The sequence below is a fragment of the Palaemon carinicauda genome, chromosome 19 (genome assembly GCF_036898095.1).
Source record: "Palaemon carinicauda isolate YSFRI2023 chromosome 19, ASM3689809v2, whole genome shotgun sequence".
Classification (NCBI taxonomy): domain Eukaryota; kingdom Metazoa; phylum Arthropoda; class Malacostraca; order Decapoda; family Palaemonidae; genus Palaemon; species Palaemon carinicauda.
Window position 1 is genome coordinate 58,445,560 of NC_090743.1, and position 20,000 is coordinate 58,465,559.

General features: G+C 35.8%; 1 protein-coding gene across 1 annotated transcript in view; it reads right to left on the reverse strand.

The window, feature by feature from the left end:
* Positions 1-20,000, reverse strand: part of LOC137659003 (armadillo repeat-containing protein 2) — a 188,020-nt gene that overhangs the window by 11,111 nt on the left and 156,909 nt on the right. The window contains exons 6-12 of the mRNA XM_068394105.1: positions 19,922-20,000; positions 19,064-19,270; positions 11,900-12,083; positions 5,846-5,980; positions 4,838-5,013; positions 2,014-2,289; positions 1,197-1,393 (exon numbers count right to left, since the gene is read on the reverse strand). The exon at positions 19,922-20,000 is cut by the window's right edge and continues 14 nt beyond it. Coding sequence (XP_068250206.1) covers positions 1,197-1,393; positions 2,014-2,289; positions 4,838-5,013; positions 5,846-5,980; positions 11,900-12,083; positions 19,064-19,270; positions 19,922-20,000 — 1,254 coding nt within the window. The remainder of the gene's footprint in view (positions 1-1,196; positions 1,394-2,013; positions 2,290-4,837; positions 5,014-5,845; positions 5,981-11,899; positions 12,084-19,063; positions 19,271-19,921) is intronic.

Consider the following 20,000-nt stretch of genomic DNA (forward strand, 5'->3'; position numbering starts at 1 on the left):
TCATTATTTGATTTAAGAATTTTAGAGGAAAAGATGATTAAAAGTCAAGAATTTTGGCGAGAGCAATTGTATGAAAGTCGAGAATTAGGGGAGAGCAAGTTTATAAAAGCTGAGAATTGGGGAGAGGGCAATGATATATAAATCGGGAATTATATTCCAGTCGAGAATTAGAGAGGACAAGTATTAAAAACCTTAGATGTATGGAGAAAACAAGTGCAAGAATGTGATGATAAATGGGAAGACAACAAATATATTTAAGGATAGACTGATTACCGAAAATTTTTAAAGGCTTTCTCAATAAGCCATTTATTTTAATTGAAGAAGAAACAAACCAAATGTGCTTCTCAAAAGTAAATTTGCAATCGAGAGTCATACCTAGGGAATTTTGTGTGTGAGAGAGAGAGAGAGAGAGAGAGAGAGAGAGAGAGAGAGAGAGAGAGAGAGAGAGAGCATACGAAAGGAATAGTCAAGAATTAGGGAGAAAACAAGTCAATGAAAGTCAAGAATTATGGAAAGAATAAGTACACGGAAGCTGAAAAGTATGGATAAAAATAGGAGAAAGTAATTATATGAAAATCAAGAAATGAAAGACAGCAAGTGCTGTGTAAGTGCTATGAGTATTTGTGAGCAATTTGCCCAGTTATATGTAGGTTATATGTATCAGTATACATTATATGTATCAGATAGCTATAGGTAGCTTAGCTGGAAGTCAGATTAAACAGTTATATCAATCATCGTTAAGCATTTTATAGAATTAGTAAGTTTAATATCTGAGGTGTTTATAGTCAAATGAACATTGAGGATAAAATATGTAGTAACCATGTCATGTGCAATAATATATTCGATCTTCAGAGTATCAACAGATCGGTGAGGGTGCTTGGGGAGGTTTGCGTGGGTTAGTGCTGTCAGTACTCCTCATACGGTGCACTCTATACATTAATTAGGGTTTCCTTTAGAACCTACTGTAGATGCACCTACTTCTTTAGCCTGCTATACATTACATCTGTTCTGGATTTATATTTCCATCGCCATTGGTGTGAAATACCTAAATTTTTCTTTATATTGGAATAACACCCCTCAGTAACACTGAATGATCCCAGTACTACCTCCAAATCCTTGAAGAATATTTATGGAAAGCAACAATGTTCAAATGATTATTTAATAAGCCGTAATGGTCAAGGAAGTGACAGCCATACCTCAGTATTCTTACAACGTTTGCGGTGACATCTTGGTCATGTGAAAAGTGCTGTAGCATTGCACAAACTTGTGGTACAGCTCCTGTCACCAACAGAAGAGGGAAGGTGCGTTCACAGCTGCTCACGTGTCGTAGCGTTCCCGTTAATTGCACCAGAGCGTAGTGAGTCTGCTCTGGAACGCTGCCGCTTTCTTGTTGCTATGTACAAATAGGACGATAATCTGTGGTTTAGTGTACTTAGTCCATCGTATGATTTGTATAATCCATTATGTTTTGATTTTTTAGTACATGAAAATCGTGAAGAAATTTATTTTAACGTGAATTTTGTAAGGATTTTTTTACGTATTTCACAAGAGAACGATAGATTTATCAAATAAATCGTTTAGATCATCAAATGAATATTTTTTAATCATAATCCTAGAACTGGTTTTTAGCTTATAGCTCTCTAAAACAAATATCAGAAGGTCTCTAATTCTTATGATTAATTAACCCTTTTACCCCCAGGCTCTTTGGAAATTTCCAACCCTTAACCCCCAAGGGGTAATTTTTTCCCCAGCACATTTTGCAGTATATTTTCTTTAAATTGCTCTAACAGCCTTAATTTTTGTCATAGAGAGGTTGGGTTGGTCTCATTCTCTTGGAAAATGCCTGAATTTTCTCAAAAAATTATCAAAAATATGAAAAAAAAATTTTTTTTAGCATTTTTTTGCAAGGACGTACCGGTACGTCCATGGGGGTAAAGGGATGCGCTTCATAAGAACACGATTTTCATTGACGTGGCTAACTGTAAGCATCGTGCAAACAGGCATTGTACTCACATGGTTCACAATTAGCTTCATATGCAACACGAGAAGCTCAAGAATTCCCCTGTTTAGTAATCTCGTCACCAATTGAGAATTCATAGTGAGGAACTTCAGAGCACCGTAGCCATAGACGCAGGCTTCCGGCTGATCCAAGGGCGGCACGCAGGCCACAGCTTCGAGTAGGAGGTCCAGGAGGTTACCCTCGAGGAAGAGAGAGTCGTTGCTGTCGTGACGAGTCACTTTGAAGACTAACTTGCAGACTGAAGTTAGGTTACTGCCGGAGACTTTGAGCTGTGAAGGAACATAAGTTAGATGATTATTTAGCTGTAGGTTAAGTAAATTGTTCATTCAACTAGAGGGATTATTAAATTAATTGTTCACCCAGCTCGAATATCAATTAAGTCAATTGTTCACTCGGCTGGAAGATCAAGTAAGTAAATTGTTCACTCAGCTAGAATATCAATCAAGTAAATTGCTCAATCAACTGAATGGTTTATTGAGTAAATTGTTCATCAGTTGGAAGGTTTAAGTAAATTGTTCACACAACTAGAACAGTTATTGGTAAAACTTTTCACTCAGCTGGAAGATCAATTAAATAGTTCAATTGGCTGAATGATGGGAGAAGTACAAGAGGAAGGCCAAGGTTTGGGTGGATGGATGGAGTGAAGAAAGCTCTGGGTGATAGAAGGATAGATGTGAGAGAGGCAAGAGAGCTTGCTAAGAATAGGAATGAATGGCGAGCGATTGTGGCGCAGTTCTGGTGAGCCCTGTTGCCTCCTCCGGTGCCTTGGATGACCGCGGAGGTAGCAGAAGTAGGGAATTCAGCGTTATGAAGCTTCATCTGTGGTGGTTAACGACGGAGGGTTCGCTGTGGCACCCAAGCAGTACCAGCCGAACTCAGTTGAGTCCCTTGTCAGGCTGGGAGGAACGTAGAGAGGAAAGGTTCCCCTATTCTTTCATTTGTTTGATGTCGGCTACCCCCCAAAATTAGGGTAAGTGTCTTGGTATATGTATGTATATGTTTATAGGGTAAATTGTTAAGTAGATTTGTTAAGTAGGTTAAGTAGGTTTTTCATCAGCAGGTAGGTCAAGTAAATTGGTGGTCAGCTGGAAGGTTTAGTAAATTGTTCTATAAACTGGAAGATTAATTAAATGAATTTTTCAATCGATCGGAAGGTGTATTAATAGTAAGTTGTTCACTCAACTGGAAAGTATATGAAATTGCTTATTTAATCAGCTGGAAAGTTCATTAGATGCTTATTTAGATTGTCTGGAAGGTTGATTAAGTGCATTGTTATCATAGATGAAAGGTACTGTGAAGTCAGTTGCTCACTTATCTGGAAGGTTTATTAAGTCAAGTGTTTTCTCTCTTGGGAAATCTATTATTATTATTTATTATTAATTGCTAAGCTACAATCCTAGTTGGAAAAGCAGGATGCCATAAGCCCAGGGGCCCCAACAGGGAAAATAGCCCAGTGAGGAAAGGAAAGAAGGAAAAATACAATATCTTAAGGACAGTAACAACATTAAAATAAATATATCCTATATATACTATAAATCCTTTAACAAAACAAGAGGAAGAGAAATTAGATAGAATAATGTGCCCGAGTGTACCCCCAAGCTAGAGAACTCTAACCCAAGACCGCGGAAGACCATGGTACAGAGGTTATGGCACTACCCAAGACTAGAGAACAATGGTTTGATTTTGGAGTGTCATCCTAGAAGAGCTGCTTACCATAGCTAAAGAGTCTCTTCCACCCTTGCCAAGAGGAAAGTAGCCACTGAACAATTACAATGCAGTAGTTAACCCCTTAAGTGAAGAAGAATTGTATGGTAAATTTTTCACACAACTTAGTTTCTTATGAATATTTGTTCTCTATTCAAAAAAGAAAATGACAACTAGTATCCTATTTTCAAAGTGTAAAAGCCATTAGGACGAGCAACACAAAGTATTATCAAATCCCAATTCTAAAAATAGCAGGAAAAGAGAAAGCAAGAGGTGTGGAGATTAATCATGAAAGGTTATACGGATAAGTAGAAGCAGAAACGGGAAGAGAGATCTTAGTCACCTTTTCCATTGGCCGTTCAAGTTTTCCTTCTCGTTCTAACATTCATTTTTTTATTATTGATATTTTTCACCTGACTGTATTTTGATCTTGAAGCTTAATTACTATTTCTCGTTTTGATGTTAATTATATAATTCATAGATGAATAAATACTGTGAGAAAAAAATCGAGGATTGCTAAAGTATTGCAGTCTTTAAAGATAGCGTGTAAACCTTAAAACGTGATAATTTTATTATTAAAGTTTATATTGGAATACAGATTTTACGGCTTAACTTATTTCCGACCATAGGATGATAATTTATGAAGAAAATAAATTATTATTTTTTATCCTAACATATAACTATTGCTTTTAGAAGTAATAGCACTATGATTTTTATATGTATTCTCTATTTGAAGGTAATCCATAAAGGTTTAAAGGTCGCTAATGAATGGCAGAGGCAAGGGACAGTGACATTGCCCTAGCATTCAGGACAATGCCCCAGAGACTGACCATATATTATATGATCAGCGCCCAAGCCTCCTCTCCACCCAAGCTAGGACCAGGGAGGGCCAGGCAGTGGCTGCTGATGACTCAGCAGATAGATCTATAAGCTCCCCCAAACCCCCCAACCTTAGCTCACAAGGATGGGAAGGTTGCAAACACTAATGGCACTAATGAGTCTGAGCGGGACTCGAACCCCCGTCTGGCAAACACCAGGCAGAGACGTTACCAATCAGGCCACAGGATATAGATAACTTATCTTTGTAAATTAGAACAACTGAATGATACTTACAGCGAGCATGATTCTGGCAATATTAGCTAGAAGAGGACCGTACTCTCTATCAACCAATTTGAAAACGGCCCTCAACACTTGCGATCGATATCTGAAGTGTCTTCCCAATAAACCTCCGGCCTCTAGAGATCCGTAGAGTTTCCCCACCAGTTCTGCTAGGACGTCTTCACTCACAGCTGCGCGAAGGAAAAGAATTAGTGGGGTCAGTGTGATTTAATATATTTATGATTTAAAAAATATTTTGGGGATAATATGGTTTATCTATTGCCTACACACACACATGATAGTCTGGTCTAGTCTTTACACATTCTCCTCTTTCCTTATACACTGTTGGAGCCCTTGGGCTTATAGCATCTTGCTTTTCCAACTAGCGTTGTAGCTCAGCAAGTAATAATAGTAATAATAATAACCGAAGATTTCTCCTGAAATCAAGGGGTTAACTACTGCACTGTACCAGTCAGTGGCTACTCTTCACCTGGTAAGGGTAGAAAACTCTTTATGCTATGGTAAGCAGCTCCTCTAGAGATGGACACTCTATCTATTGTCTTTTAGTCTTGGGTAATGTCGTAGCCATGATTTTCCACTTTCTTGGGATAGAGTTCTCTTGCTTAAGGGTACACTCAGGCACACCATTCTATCTGTTTCCTTATTTCCTTCTCCCACTGGGCTCTTTTCCCTTTTGGAGCCCTTGGGCTTAAAGCGTCCTGCTTTTGCAACTAGGGTAGTAGCTTGGCTAGTATTATTATTATTATTATTATTATTATTATTATTATTATTATTATTATTATTAGCCAAGCTACAACCCTCTAGTTGGAAAGCCCAAGGGCTCCAACAGGGAAAATAGCTCAGCGAGGAAAGGAAATAAGAAAATAAGTTAAAATGTGAACAAATTAACAATAAATCATTCTAAAAACAGTAATAACGTCAAAACAGGTATGTCATATATAAACTATTGAAAGATTTACGTCAGCCTTATATAATGATATATAATCTGAAAGATGAACTCACCACATCCGACAGCTCGATTGATTTCATCAAGAATTGGCGCGACCTTCTCCTCGAAATATAGAGCCTGATCAACAGCTGGTTCCCTTGGAGTAGGAACCTCTTTGTTCTTGAGCCCTCCTCCTTCGTCCTCGGATTCTGATAGAAAAAGAATAGTTTAATGACCTTTAATTTTGGTGGAGGTTTGGAGTGAGCTTTTGAGGGGGAATGGAAATTATTTGAGGATGGATGGTGGGGAGGGAGTGAGGAGGTCTTGGGAGGAATTTGTTAAGTGGGGGAGGGGGTATCAAGAGGGAAACAGAGAATTAGATGGCGAGATAAGGTGATGGATGATGTGGGGAGGGAGTGAGGAGGGCTTGGGTGGAATCTGTTAAGTGGGGGAGGGGGTATCAAGAGGGAAACAGAGAATAAGATGGCGAGATAAGGTGATGGATGATGTGGGGAGGGAGTGAGGAGGGCTTGGGTGGAATCTGTTTAGTGGGGGAGGTGGGATCCTTATTGCATTACCTTATTCTATGTTTGGGTTCCCCCAGGTCCCTCAGTGTGAGGCACCTCGTATATCCACCAGAGAGTTGCTAATGCATCTTCCGGTTTATTTTGCATCTTCCAGTCTTGGATGGTCTGGGATGCATCTTAGGTATTTATCGAGCTTATTCTTAAACACATCTGCGCTCACTCCTGATACATATGTTTCTTAGATGAGCTGGTAGCGCATTAAATAGTCACTGCATTATTGATGCTGGTGCGTAGTGGATTAATGTCCTGTGTGCCTTCCTTAGTTTTCCTGGTATAGTTTTGGCCAATATTAATCTACCTCGGCTTGCTCTTTCTGATATTTTTAGCACCATGATGTTTTCAGTAATGCCTGCAATTTGCTTCCATGCTTGTATTATCAGGTAGCATTCTCTTCTCCTTTCTAGACTATATAGTTTTAAAAATTGCAGTCTTTCCCAGTAGTCAAGGTCCTTAACTTCTTCTATTCTAGCAGTATAGGACCTTTGTACATTCTCTATTTGTGCAATATCCTTTTGGTAGTGTGGGTACCATATCACATTGAAGTACTCGAGTGTACTACGTACATAAGTTTTGTAAAGCATAATCATGTGTTCAGCTCTTCTTGTTTTAAAGTGTGTGAATATCATTCCCATTTTTGCTTTACATTTAGCCAACAGTGTTGCTATTTGGTCGTTGCATAACATATTTCTGTTTAACATTACACCAAGGTCTTTAATTGCTTCCTTGTTTGTCATTGTCTCGTTATTAAGTCCCCTGTATGCACATACCATTCCTTCTCTGTTTCCATAGTTTATCGATTTAAATTTACCGGAGTTAAATACCATCCTATTTATCATTTATCTACGCCCATTCATATATTTTGTTTAGATCTATTTGTAGTGAGTTCCTATCTTCATCACAAGTAATTTCTCTACTTATTCTGGTGTCATCGGCGAAACTTCTCACTACAGAGTTTTTAACATCACAGTCTATGTCTGATATCCTAATAACAAACAGCAGTGCAGCTAATACCGTACCCTGTGGCACGCCAGATATTACCTGATCTTCATCTGATTTTTCGTCATTTGCAACCACTATCTGTTTTCTGTTTTGCAGAAATTCTTTTACCCATTTTCCTATCTTTCCCACAATATTATGCTTTCTCTTTTTTTCCTCTAATATATTATGGTCTACCTTGTCAAAGGCTTTTGCGAAATCTAGATAGATCACACGTGTCTTTTTCATTTATCATATTTTTGTGTTTTTATAGTGTGCTATCAGTTGGGTTTGTGAACTTTTTCCGGGGACAAAACCGTGTTGACCTATATTAGGTAAATTATTTTTAACCAAATGATTCACTATTTTCTTTTTTATTACCCTTTCATACACTCATATATGTGATGTTAGACTAACAGGTCTATAATTGCTTGCCTCTAGTCTTGATCCACTTTTGAAAATTGTGGTTATATAAGCTAATTTATGTTTAATAAATATCTCGCTCATATCTACACTTTGTCTTAACAGTATTGCAAGCGACTTCGCGATAGTGTGTGTAGTTTTTTTAACAAAATCGCTGGAACTCCATCTGGTTCGGCCACCAATTCATTTTTAATTGTGCTTATAGCCTGCACAATATATGCTTCATTAATATTTATATCCGTTAGATATTCAACATTTTCTTCTCTCATATTTGTTTCATTATTCTCATTTACAATTCTTGGCGTGAATTCACTCTTATATTTTTCTTCTAATATGTTGCATATTTCCTTTATTTTTATTCGTTAACCGTCCTTCAATTCTTAGAGGGCCTATTTCTAATCTCCCTTTATTCATCTTTTTGCATACGAGTAAAGAACTTGGTTTTTTTTTTTTTTTTGTTTTTGATATTTTGAAGTGTCCTTTCTTCTAAGTCCCTTTTTTCATTTTCTTTCGATTGTATAATCCTTTGTTCTAAATTTTCTATCTTACTTTTTATTTCCATACATTTTTCCTTTTGCAAGATTTTTCTTCCACTTAATAATTTTCTGAAATATGATCCTTCTTTCTCTTGGTAGCCTATGCATGTGTGATTTTTTTTTTTTTTTCGGTACATATTTTTCAACAATTTTCTCCAGTATTTTGTACAGTATATCCGTATTTACCTGTATGTTATCACTTACGAGTACATTTTTCCTTTCTTTGTTCAATTCTTCATTTATTTCTGACCATTTTATTTTCGTATTATAAAGATTATATTTTTCATATCCTTACCATCGTTTTGTGCTTTGATTACCTCTGCGATCACTTGCTTTGGAATGGACAATTAATTCTATGACATTGTGGTCTGAAATTCCCGTGTTATACGCTATTATTTCTTTAACATAATTCACCTCATTTACAAATACTAAATCTAGGACATTGTCCTTTCTTGTTGGAATGTGGTTTAATTGTTGCATATTATGTTCTAATAGCACATCTTGAAGCTTTTCAAATTGCCTCTTATCTTCTGCGCTACTATTATTCTCTTTTTTATATGTATATATACAACCACTTTCTCTATCCGTTCTTTCCAATCCACGAAAGGAAAGTTAAAATCTCCGGATAGGAGTGTATTCCAGTCTTTATGGTTTCTACATGTATCATCTATTTTTTCTATTATGTCAAACTCCTTAGTATTTGGGGGTCTGTAAACTACAATATTCACTAGTTTTTCATATTCAAATTCTACCGCAATCAATTCACATTCTGTGTTGCTGTATTTTTTACAGACTTTTCCTTGATTTATGTCTCTTCCATATATTGCGGTTCCCCCTTGATTCCTATTTGTTCTGTCTGATCTATATGTTTGGAAACCCTTTATCTGGTCATCACTGCCAGTTTCTTGGGAATACCATGTTTCACTTATATTCAATATATCTATTTTTTCAATTTGGGTTAGTTCTTCTAAGAACTCTATTTTCCTTTTAGTTACTCGTGACTAAACCCTGTGCATTCATCACTATTATGGTTTGTTTTTCATCCCCATTATTTAATATTGGTAATTATATGGATTCTCCCATGCTTCCTTCCTCTTCTGATATGATGTTCTTTTCTTCATTTCCAGGAATTCTGCCAATAAAAAATCCAACTTTTCTATTATATTTGCTCTTTCGCCTTCATATTTATTTTTGTGTGTATACCTGCAATTATCCCCATATCTGCACCAACCCCTGGCATTATAGATGCATTCTTTGTAGTTTGGCTCTATTTGTGCATATTTAGGTTGAAAGGCATCATATCTTTGGGCCTTTTGTGCATAGTGCGGTATATACTCGGCTTGTTTTTTTTTTCTTTGTTATGTTTCATGTTTGCTTTCATTTTTCTTTTCTGTTTGCTGAGTTTTCTGACTTTCATTCATGGTTGCACGATGCATATATCGACAATTTTTGTTGAATTTGCATCCTTTTCCTTCTTTCAGGTTTTTGAATATTTTTGGATGGAGATCTCTGCATTTGTCTCCATATACGTCTAAATACGCACATTTACCACATATTTCATAATTATGGCATATCTTTGGATGCTTGTAGTAGCATCTTTCGCCAAATCTGCAATTCCCTCTTTTTGGTGAATCGCATACTATATCTTTTTTTTTTCTTTTTTTTTCTTGTTCTTGCTCTTCCCTAAAAGTATGTAGGTCCGGGTAGAGTCTCTTGGGTCTATTATTTGTTTCCATCTGATAATTTATTTCTTTGTAAGTATGTTTTTGTATGGCATCATATGTTGTATCAATGATTTCCTCTGCATCCTTACACATATCCTGTCCATTTTTCTCTTCTTCTTCTTCTTCTTCAACTATTTGTAGATTCTATCCAGACTAAGCATGTTGAGCAGAACACCTTTGTGTCTTATTTTCTCATTTTTTGTTGCACTTCAGTGCAGGTAGAATGTGTTGGTACACAGCATGCATCACATTTCCTGATAAGCGGTTGTGGATTAACAATGGAATACCACATCTTACATGTATTGCACCATTTTGGCATTCTTCTTCCCAATGCATCAATCAGCATATACATCATATAGGACTTCTTATTGTTCTTTGATGGAATGTGTTGATTGATGTAAACTTTCTTTATAAGTCTCTTTATCACCTGGATCTTCTTTGGAATTTCTTCTATTATTTTGCTGATGTTTTCCACAGACTTGCTCCAGTTTGTTGGATCATATTGTTTCAATATGTCTTAGAATATTTTTCTGTCACACTGGTTGGAGTTACTACCAAACTCTGTTACCAAATGGTCTAGTTCTTGTTTCGCCAACTCATGGAATTTACTTTTGCTGATTGCAGCAATGTCCCTCTAAGCTTTGCCTGTGTTATAGAGCACCATCTTTATCAGATTTTTAGTAATTCACAAAATAACTATCCTATGCAGACGTTTTATCCCACTTTTCTGACCTCAAACTAATCACCGACTATTCACGAAAACTTGTAGCTATATTGCACTCGATACCCTTTTGTTATGCACGTTAAATCAGCTTATTTATCTGGTCGCACAAGTGTACTCACTCACCGGCATATAGAAACACTCGAGAGGGAAGTTTGGTGAAAGAGGATAACTTTGATAGACACCATTGAAGAGGGCACATCAGGCAACCAACTCTTTAATGTAGGGGAAGAAGAAGGCAAGTTATTTGAACGATATTTGATTGTGATGGGGATTAGAAGGCAGTTGATTTGTAGGAGAAAGGAAACAATCCCTAATTCTGATGAAGAATATAAATCCGCTGGTTATAGGAATAAGGAAAATTGTATTCAAGCCATTTGTTTCTGATGGAAAATCTATGACACTCATGATCCTTGTCAACACTAGATATTAGCTGGTGTTAAAAAAGGAAGAATTTTAACCACTTCTGATTCTTATGGTAAATTAATAGCAGGGGAGATTTGAAAGAAAAAAAAGATTATTTAAATGTTCTCTGATTTTCCCGGAACATAGAACTCGGTTGATTTTTTAGAAGAGAGAAAGTTATATAAATGTACTTTGATCCTTGAAACGACTAGAAATTTTATATTCATATGAAAATTAAATACTTTTATTATAGGAGGTTTTGTAAAATCGGTTAAACTATTCTTCCCTATATCCTCAAAATCATATTTCGGTGTCTGTTTTTGTATTTCTAATACCGGAATCCCCTCCCTAATTTTGGGGTTCCTGACCCCCCCCCCCTCTCTCTCTCTCTCTCTCTCTCTCTCTCTCTCTCTCTCTCTCTCTCTCTCGTGTTTGTGCATTTTTTTCACTCTCTCGTCGTGTGTATTTGTATGCCATTTTTCTCTGTATTTTTTCTCTCGCTTTTTGTTTATATGCTGCTTTCTCTCTCTCTCTCTCTCTCTCTCTCTCTCTCTCTCTCTCTCTCTCTCTCTCTCTCTCTCTCTCTCTCGTTGTGTTTGTACAATTCTTTCTCTCTCGTCATGTGTATTTGTATGTTATTTTTCTCTCTGTATTTTTTCTCTCGTTTTGTGTTTATATGCTACTTTCTCTCTTTGTGCGTGTGTGCATCTCTCTCTCTCTCTCTCTCTCTCTCTCTCTCTCTCTCTCTCTCACCCACCGTTCTCCACGGAACTCTGGTTCCTTCCTTCGACTGCGTGCCTCCAGTCCCTGTTGATGCCAACCCTCTTGGAGACGCTCTTCTTCCGATGTCCTTCGGTTCTCTTGAGCCTCGGAGTCTTCTTCAGGATTCGGGTCTCCTCCTCCGCCTTGGGGGCGTTGCCTGAATCTTGTTCCGTTGGTAGCTGCACAGGAGGAGAAAGAAGTATTTTGAAATCAGTGTTGTAATTGTAGCCATGTTTTAGTGTTTTTTTTATTTCTTAAAATTCAATATTAATTTCGATGCTTTGGTTTTTTGATGATTTGGTTTGCGTTCTGTATTTATTGGGATATTTAATTTCTTGGGATGTTTTTATTTCTTTATAATGGGGGTTTGCATTCATCATGTTTGGCTTTGAATTCGATTCGGTATTTTTAGGGATCTTTCAGTTTTCCATAATGCACTTTGAATTCAACGTTAAATTGAATTTTATGATTTGAAAGTGTTGAGTTTGAACTCATCATTGATTGTTGTTTTGAATTCATTATTTATTAAAATTTATTCAATTATTGAAAGTGCTAAATATAAATCAGTATTTGTTGTTGCGTTTTGAATTCAATATTAATTTGAAATTTTGTTACTTTACTTATATTGCACCTCAAATTCAGCATTTATTAGGATATTTTAGTTTTTGATATTTTCCTCATGGTTTTCATCACCATCATCATCATTATCTCCTCCTACGCTTATTGACGCTAAGTGCCTCGGTTAGTTTTCGCCCGTCGTCTCTATCTTGAGCTTTTAATTCAATATTTCTCCATTCATCATCTACTTCACGCTTCATAGTCCTCAGCCATGTAGGCCTGGGTCTTCCAACTCTTCTAGTGCCTTGTGGAGCCCAGTTCAACTTTTAGTGAACTAATTTCTCTTGGGGATTGCGAAGAGCATGCCCAAACCATCTCCATCTACCCCTCACCATGATGTCATCCACATATGGATTTCTAGTAATCTTATAGTTTCATTTCTAATCCTGTCCCGCCATTTAACTTCCAATATCCTTCTGAGGGCTTTGTTCTTAAATATATTAAAAATTTTGGAGATTGTTTCTTTGTCATACAATGACTCATGTTCACACAGCAGCACCGATCTCATTAAACTGATATATAGTCTGATTTTTATATGTAATTTCAGGTGATTTGATTTCCAAATTTTACTTTAATCTGATTTGCTTTTTTCAATCTTTCACTAAACTCTAATTCTAAAGATACTGTATTAGAGATCATAGTTCCTAAATGCTAAAATGATTCCACCTCATTAATCCTTTCTCCTCTTAATGGTATTTCATCTACCTTTGCATATTCCATTCGCATAATCTCTGTCTATCTTCTATTTATCTTGAGCCCAACTTCCTGCGATATTTCATGCATTCTGGTAAGCAAGCATTACAAATCCTGTGATGTTCTGTTAACAAGGACAGCATCTTCAGCATACTCTAGGTCTGCTCATCAATTTCTATCACCAATCCACTCCAATCCTTCTCCACCATTTCCAACTGTTTTACTCATTACAAAATCCATGAAGAGGATAAACGACATTGGTGACGATACATACTCATGCGTCCTCTGCCGTTCACTGGATTTTCATATGATTGGATTTTTTGAGCAGATTTAATCCAAGAGGAATTCCATAATAACGCAGGACTCTCCACAAGATTGGCACACTATCAAAGGCTTTTTCACAGTCCACAAAAGCCACCAAAAGTGGATTTCTATTTCACGCATTGCTGTATAACATGTCTCATAATGAAAATTTGAGAAGTACAACTTCCACCTTTTCCGAAATCCTGCTTGTTCATCTCACCTTTTCATCAATCTTTCTCTATAGTCTCTTGAAAATAGGCATACTATATATTTTTGTGACAACGGACTTGAATGTGATTCTTCTGTAATTTTTTTTTTTCACCAACACTCCTAACTCCCATTCATCAGGTTTTGGTTCTTCATGCCACATACCACAAAATAATCATGTAAGTATTCTTGGAGACACTTCATTTTCGGCCAGTATCAAATCTGCAGTTATTCCATCGTACTCAGGGGCTTTCCATCTCCTGAGTTTTTTAATGATAGCTTCGACTTCACACACACTGAATTCATTCATGGGTACATCAAGGTCTTTATCAGCTTCAGGTATATCAATAAAATTATTCCCTTTGTATCTCATACTCATGACTTTACTAAAATGTTCCCTCCAACATTTTCTTTCTTCATCTTCTGTTGTTATAACAGATCCCTCTTTTTTTTTTATGGGTATATGCTTCTTCTTTGCCCAGTAAAGATTTCATTAATAATTCTATGAGCAATTTTTACACCTTAGCCACTCCCTGAATTCGCTAGCTTTGTCAGCCTCATGTGCTTCCGTGTCTAAATATTCTCTCCAATCATTTCTGACTTTTTCTTTTGACCTCACTATCAATACTGGAATACTTTGCATGCTGTACTTTGTAATTTTCATTACTTCCTCGAAAACTGTCAACAATCAATTTTAGTTATCTCCTTTTTATAGTATCCCAAGTATCATTTGATATCCATGGCTTTCTCCTTGTAACTGCGTGTCCTAAGACTTGCCTACCAACTGACTGATATATGTTCCTAATATCTCACCATTCTTCATTAATTGTCTTTTTTCATCTCCTAAAGTCTCTAAGACTGCAAATCGATTCCTACATTCAATTGCAAATGTTTCTCTGTGCTCTTCTTCTAGAAGCTTATTTGTATCAAACCTATGTATTCTATCTACCTTTGTGTTGGGTGCTTTAAGTTTTTATTTCAGTTTAGTAATAAGGAGCTGGTGATCACTACCATTATCTGCACCTCTATAGCTTCTTACATTTCTCAATGTCCTCCTTCTCTCTTTATTAATGGCAATGAGATCTATTTGGTTTTTGTATTTGGCACATGGTAGAGTGCATGTATGGTTGTGGATGTCCATATGCTAGAAAAGAGCATCTCCATGACAAGCTTGTTTTTTTAACAAAAATTTGCTCCCTTTTCATTTGCTACTTCGCCAAGACCCTTGACACCCATCGCATTCTCTAGACCTTGATTATTCCTTCCAACTTTAGCACTGAAGTCACCAATCACAATTTTCATATCTCTCTCTGGAATCTCATCTAATACATTTCATAGTATTCATCTCTTCTTTCTTTAGGGGAATCATTTGTTGGTTCATAGCAAACTATAATACTCTTATTGCATTGTTTTCATTTAAACTTTGCAAGTAACAATGTACTATTTACAGCTCTCCACTCAGTTAATGCCTTTTCTGCTCTTGATGTTATCATCATTCCTACCCCTTCTCTTCCAACTCCATCTGCTCTTTCTGAACAGATGTATATACTGTATATATTGCCTTGGTCTAAGCCCTAAGGTTTCCTTACCAATCCCCTTACAACGTGTTCCACTTAGGGCCAAGATATCCAAACTTTATTTCATAAATTCACTCTCCACTTGCTGTAACTTTCTAATCTGATTCATAGTTCTAACATTCCAATTACCAATTTCCAATATTTCTTTAGTATTTATGAACAGGGAGATTCATAGCACCCCACTACGCCCGGGAATGGGGACCATTCTGTCCTCTTCTTTTACCATTGACTGACTATATCCATAGAGGATTCATTGGCTAGATTCATCAAAGGATAGCCATTTCCTTGTGATGCGCATTGCCTATCTAACTAAGGCAAGTGCCCCTGGCGGACCGACCATAATAATTCCAGTATCCGTCAGGCATCTGGAGTAGAAGGCAAAAAAGACATATTGTCTATCACTTTAAACCCAATCCGTCACCCTGCTGCCAATGACTTCATCGAGATTTAGGGGGTCATTTCCTCCACACCCAAAGTTCTTGTTACTCCACCAGGTTGCTCATCCGATTATATAACCTTTGGCAAACATGGATTGCTACCTGCATGGCTTAAGATTGCTCAAATTCATTAGCAATTTATTTGGAAATTTTATTAATCAGAGTAAATGCTCGAGTAAATAAAATTATTTTGTTTATGAAAATTGTTATGAGTGACATAGAATAGATGGAAATTTATAGCAGTTAAAACAAAAAAAATGTTCTTTGGGTAACTTCCACTAAGAATATTTTTCTTATTTTTCTATTACATTTGAATTTTGAATTCGGTAGACATCTATTGAATTTCTTATCTTGAAATTTTATATTTTACTTTTAAAACTTTAGTAGGAAGCTTTTGGGATTATGTTTCCTCTAAAATATCTATATATTTGGTTTGTTTTGAAGTCATCAAAAGTTTGTTTAAATTCTCCTTATTCATTAGTTTTTTTTTTTTTTAATCTTGGTGTTATAATGGTCAGTATTGTTTATTGTCATGTTTGTTTATTTTTTAATGTTAATTATTGTGAGAAGTTTGTTTAGCATTATTAGGCGAAACAAATTTACTTTTTATATTTAGGTTTTATATCATGGCGTAATACACAGGATTTATGTTCAGTTTAGGATTTTTTATCATGACGTTATACTAAGTGCTATAAATTGTTTATGATCCTTACATTGTATTAAATAAATTTTGATTTCATATTACTAAATGATTACTCTTTATGATCCACAATATTAAGTAAATTCTATAAAGAAGACTAGAGTTATTGATAAGAAAATATATGAAATATTGAACAATAGTAAAACAATTATAGTCAATTATTTTTAGTGAGACAGATTTGCACTGACTCGCAGGGCTGCCCTTTTAGCTCGGAAAAGTTTCCCGCTCGCTGATTAGTTGGACAAGATATTTCTAACCAATCAGATAGCAGGAAACTTTTCCGAGCTAAAAGGGCACCGCTGCGAGTCAGTGCAAATGCGTCTCATTAAATAAAATTGAGTATAGGTGTTAAGAAATTATAAATACTATATATACAAATGGCATCTAGCCAAAAACCTATTACTACAGAATCAACACTGAGAGTACAATTCTACTGAAAGCTGTATTAAGCACACACCACACTATATACAAAACTGATTATAGAAGAGGAACTAGAAGGAAACATTTTTTTTTTAAACTTGTAATTTCTATCGATGGGATAATCAAAGAGAGGCGCCAGTTTTAGGTATCCTGTTTGTCTATATATTTCTCATTTGCGTTTGCTGTTGTGTATGTATATGAGCATTGTCTATCTGTCTTTTATAATATTAGTTGCGTCTTGTACAGGTACAGAAACAATTTTAGTGAATCTTTCTTTACTATGGTATGCATATATTGAACTAAGTGAACACTGTACATTTGAAAAGAAAAAAAAAACTTGTTGATTGGGAAGGCGTTCAGATCGTAACCTATTTTGCGTGATTGGACTGGGATTTACCTTTAATTTGCAAATTTACCTGGACTAGCGCCAAAGTGCAGTGGTCAAGTACGCCAATAGGCAGGTAGATCGGTTTTAGAAATATTTAGAATTTATTATGATTTTTTTTTTTTTTTCGTTTTAATTACTCTTAGGAAGACTAGTTCAATTACCTTCTCTTTAATTATGGACATGCTATAAAATCCCCTGAAGAGAAAATACACATATTTATAGAGTTTAAAGCCACAGTAACTACGTCATCGAAATTTAGAAAATTTTAAATTACAAAAATTACAAAAACGAAGCAACAGTTTACCGTAAGAGTTTTATTAAAAACACAAAAAACTAATGATTTTGGAATCTCACCAACTTAGTCCGAATTATGGGACAATGGTTGGTTGCCACTATTTAAAAAAAAATGAAAGAATGAGAGAATAAGGAAACTGCTAGATATAAAAACAATTCACATATCTACGTGACTAATAAAGTATTAGATGGTAAAAGGTGCCTTTGATTTATTAGGATGGAAGTAGATATGAATTAGATAATTACCTTTTTCTTCCAAATCACCTGTCAGTTGACTGAGCTTTCCTTTTGCATAATGACTTCTTTATCTACAAGAGATTCTCTCATTGCTGCAAAAGGACTTCTGAACTGAAGATTGCTAATTACCTTTGAAGTTCTTTGAAAGTTAGTCAATTTGATTATTAGTTATGAAAAGGACTAAGGATTATTATTATTTTTTGGTAGGAGATAGATTCTACTATGACCTATAACAACGGGTGTCTAAATTGTACCAACCACGTTGGAAAAATATTATGGTATGATTAGCTATTGTATTAGCCAATTACCTCGTGCTGTGTCTATATTCTCTTCTTTAAAGAATTCTAATCCTTTATTGGCCAGTTGATCTGTTTTGTGTATATAATTTCGTCTTTGATAAGCAATTCTAATCATTTATTGGCCAATTAATGTTTTGTGTTTGTAATCTCGTCTTTATTGAGGAATTCTAATAGTTTTATCTTTTCTACATTAAAGAAATCCGTTGTTGATTGTTCTTGTGCTACATTGAAATTATATTTCATTAACTGCAAGTCAGTCATTATAACAACATATTTCTTTGATTTATACCTTTAAAATGCCAAGTGCAAATGCTTTGTATTTCGAGTAAGATATCCTCTGATTTTTAGACTTTTCAAAAGAATTTTTAGGAGAAAACAGCGTTGGTAGGATGTTGATAAGAATTCCTTTCATTTATTCGTGTGGAAAGATCTTATTATATATTCCCATAATCTTGAAACTTATGTTGAAATTTTACACAATTATTGAGGATGTACGGAGTTTTCTCCAACATTTGGTGAGGAAATGCACGTCAATTCTTCCATTTCGGTTTAGATCCACCCCCTAGGTGTGTGGAACATTAAACATTAGTTATCAGAACTTTACTGCATTCTCTGAAAAAACAAAAATGCGAAGAATTCTACCCTAAAATTTTGTATCATCACCAAATTCGTATAATTTTGTTAGGGACTTTCCTTCGTCCTGCGGATAATTCAACTTTTGATTATAAAATATTAGTGAATTATACTGTCTTTGTTGTGGGATTTTAATGTAAGAGATGGGGAATATAACATTTATAATTGATACATTAAAAATATTCTCCACGGTTTCTTTTAACGATATATGAGTAATTTTTTACATCTTGATCCTCAACATTAATAAATAAATTCTCCAAAACTCGCTTGGAATTTTTTTGCAGATTACGAGAATTCGACCTTTAGTCTCAAAAGAAATTATTTCCATTTGAAAAACCTTTTGCGAACCCTACCTGGAAACCTGGATGCTTTACTTCCAGGAGTTTGGCTGGCTCCTGCGTGGGAGGGGCTGTGGTGTTCTTGGCGTCATTTGAAGGCTGCTGGAATTCTCTCCTGAGTCTGAGCGAGGATTCCAGGTCACTCACCTCTATGTCGTTGTTGTTCAGAAGGTGCTGGAAGAGAGCCGATGACGTTACGGGTCCCAGTTCAGCTAGCCGTACCTGGATTGGGTTATGGAAATGCTAACTGCTGGAATAGTCTTTAAGGGGGTTTAACTTCTTGGAGTAGGTCAGGTGAATGCAAGATCCTGGAATAGGTTAAGTGAATGTGAAGTTGGTTAAAGGATTTCCAACAATTGAAATAAAACCGTTGATTGCATGAACCTGGAATTGTTTCAAGTAAATAATAGTTACTGGAGTAAGGCAGAACGAATAACCGATTATTGTGAGGTACTAGAATGAGTTTAGGAAAAGCAAACAACCGGAGATAGTGAACCGGAATGTTTTAAGTAAACGTTAGCCACTGGAATGAGGTAGAACGGAGGATTGATTATTTTGAGGTACTGGAATGGGTTTATGAATAGTAAACATCTGGAGATAGTGAAGTAAATGTAAGGTTCTGAAAATGGTTATGTAAATATTAGTAGCTACAATACGTCAATTTATAGTTTGGAATTCGAATAGAATCAGTGAAAACTACAGATATATCACCGTTTATTTTCTTAATGATTTCAACAATATTGTTCAAGAGGAAGCCACTTGCTTTAATAGTTAGCTAGCTTAACCCACTTCCCGGTCCTTACTCTAGGTCTGTAAGCATTCATGTTAATTTAATTATTCTTTTCTCTTACAAATAATATTAGGACATCTCACCTTCTTGATCTCGTCTGGTCTGGACTCCGGACTTGGGCTGGAATTGTGTGATTGAACGGTGGCATCCAGACCAGCTTCC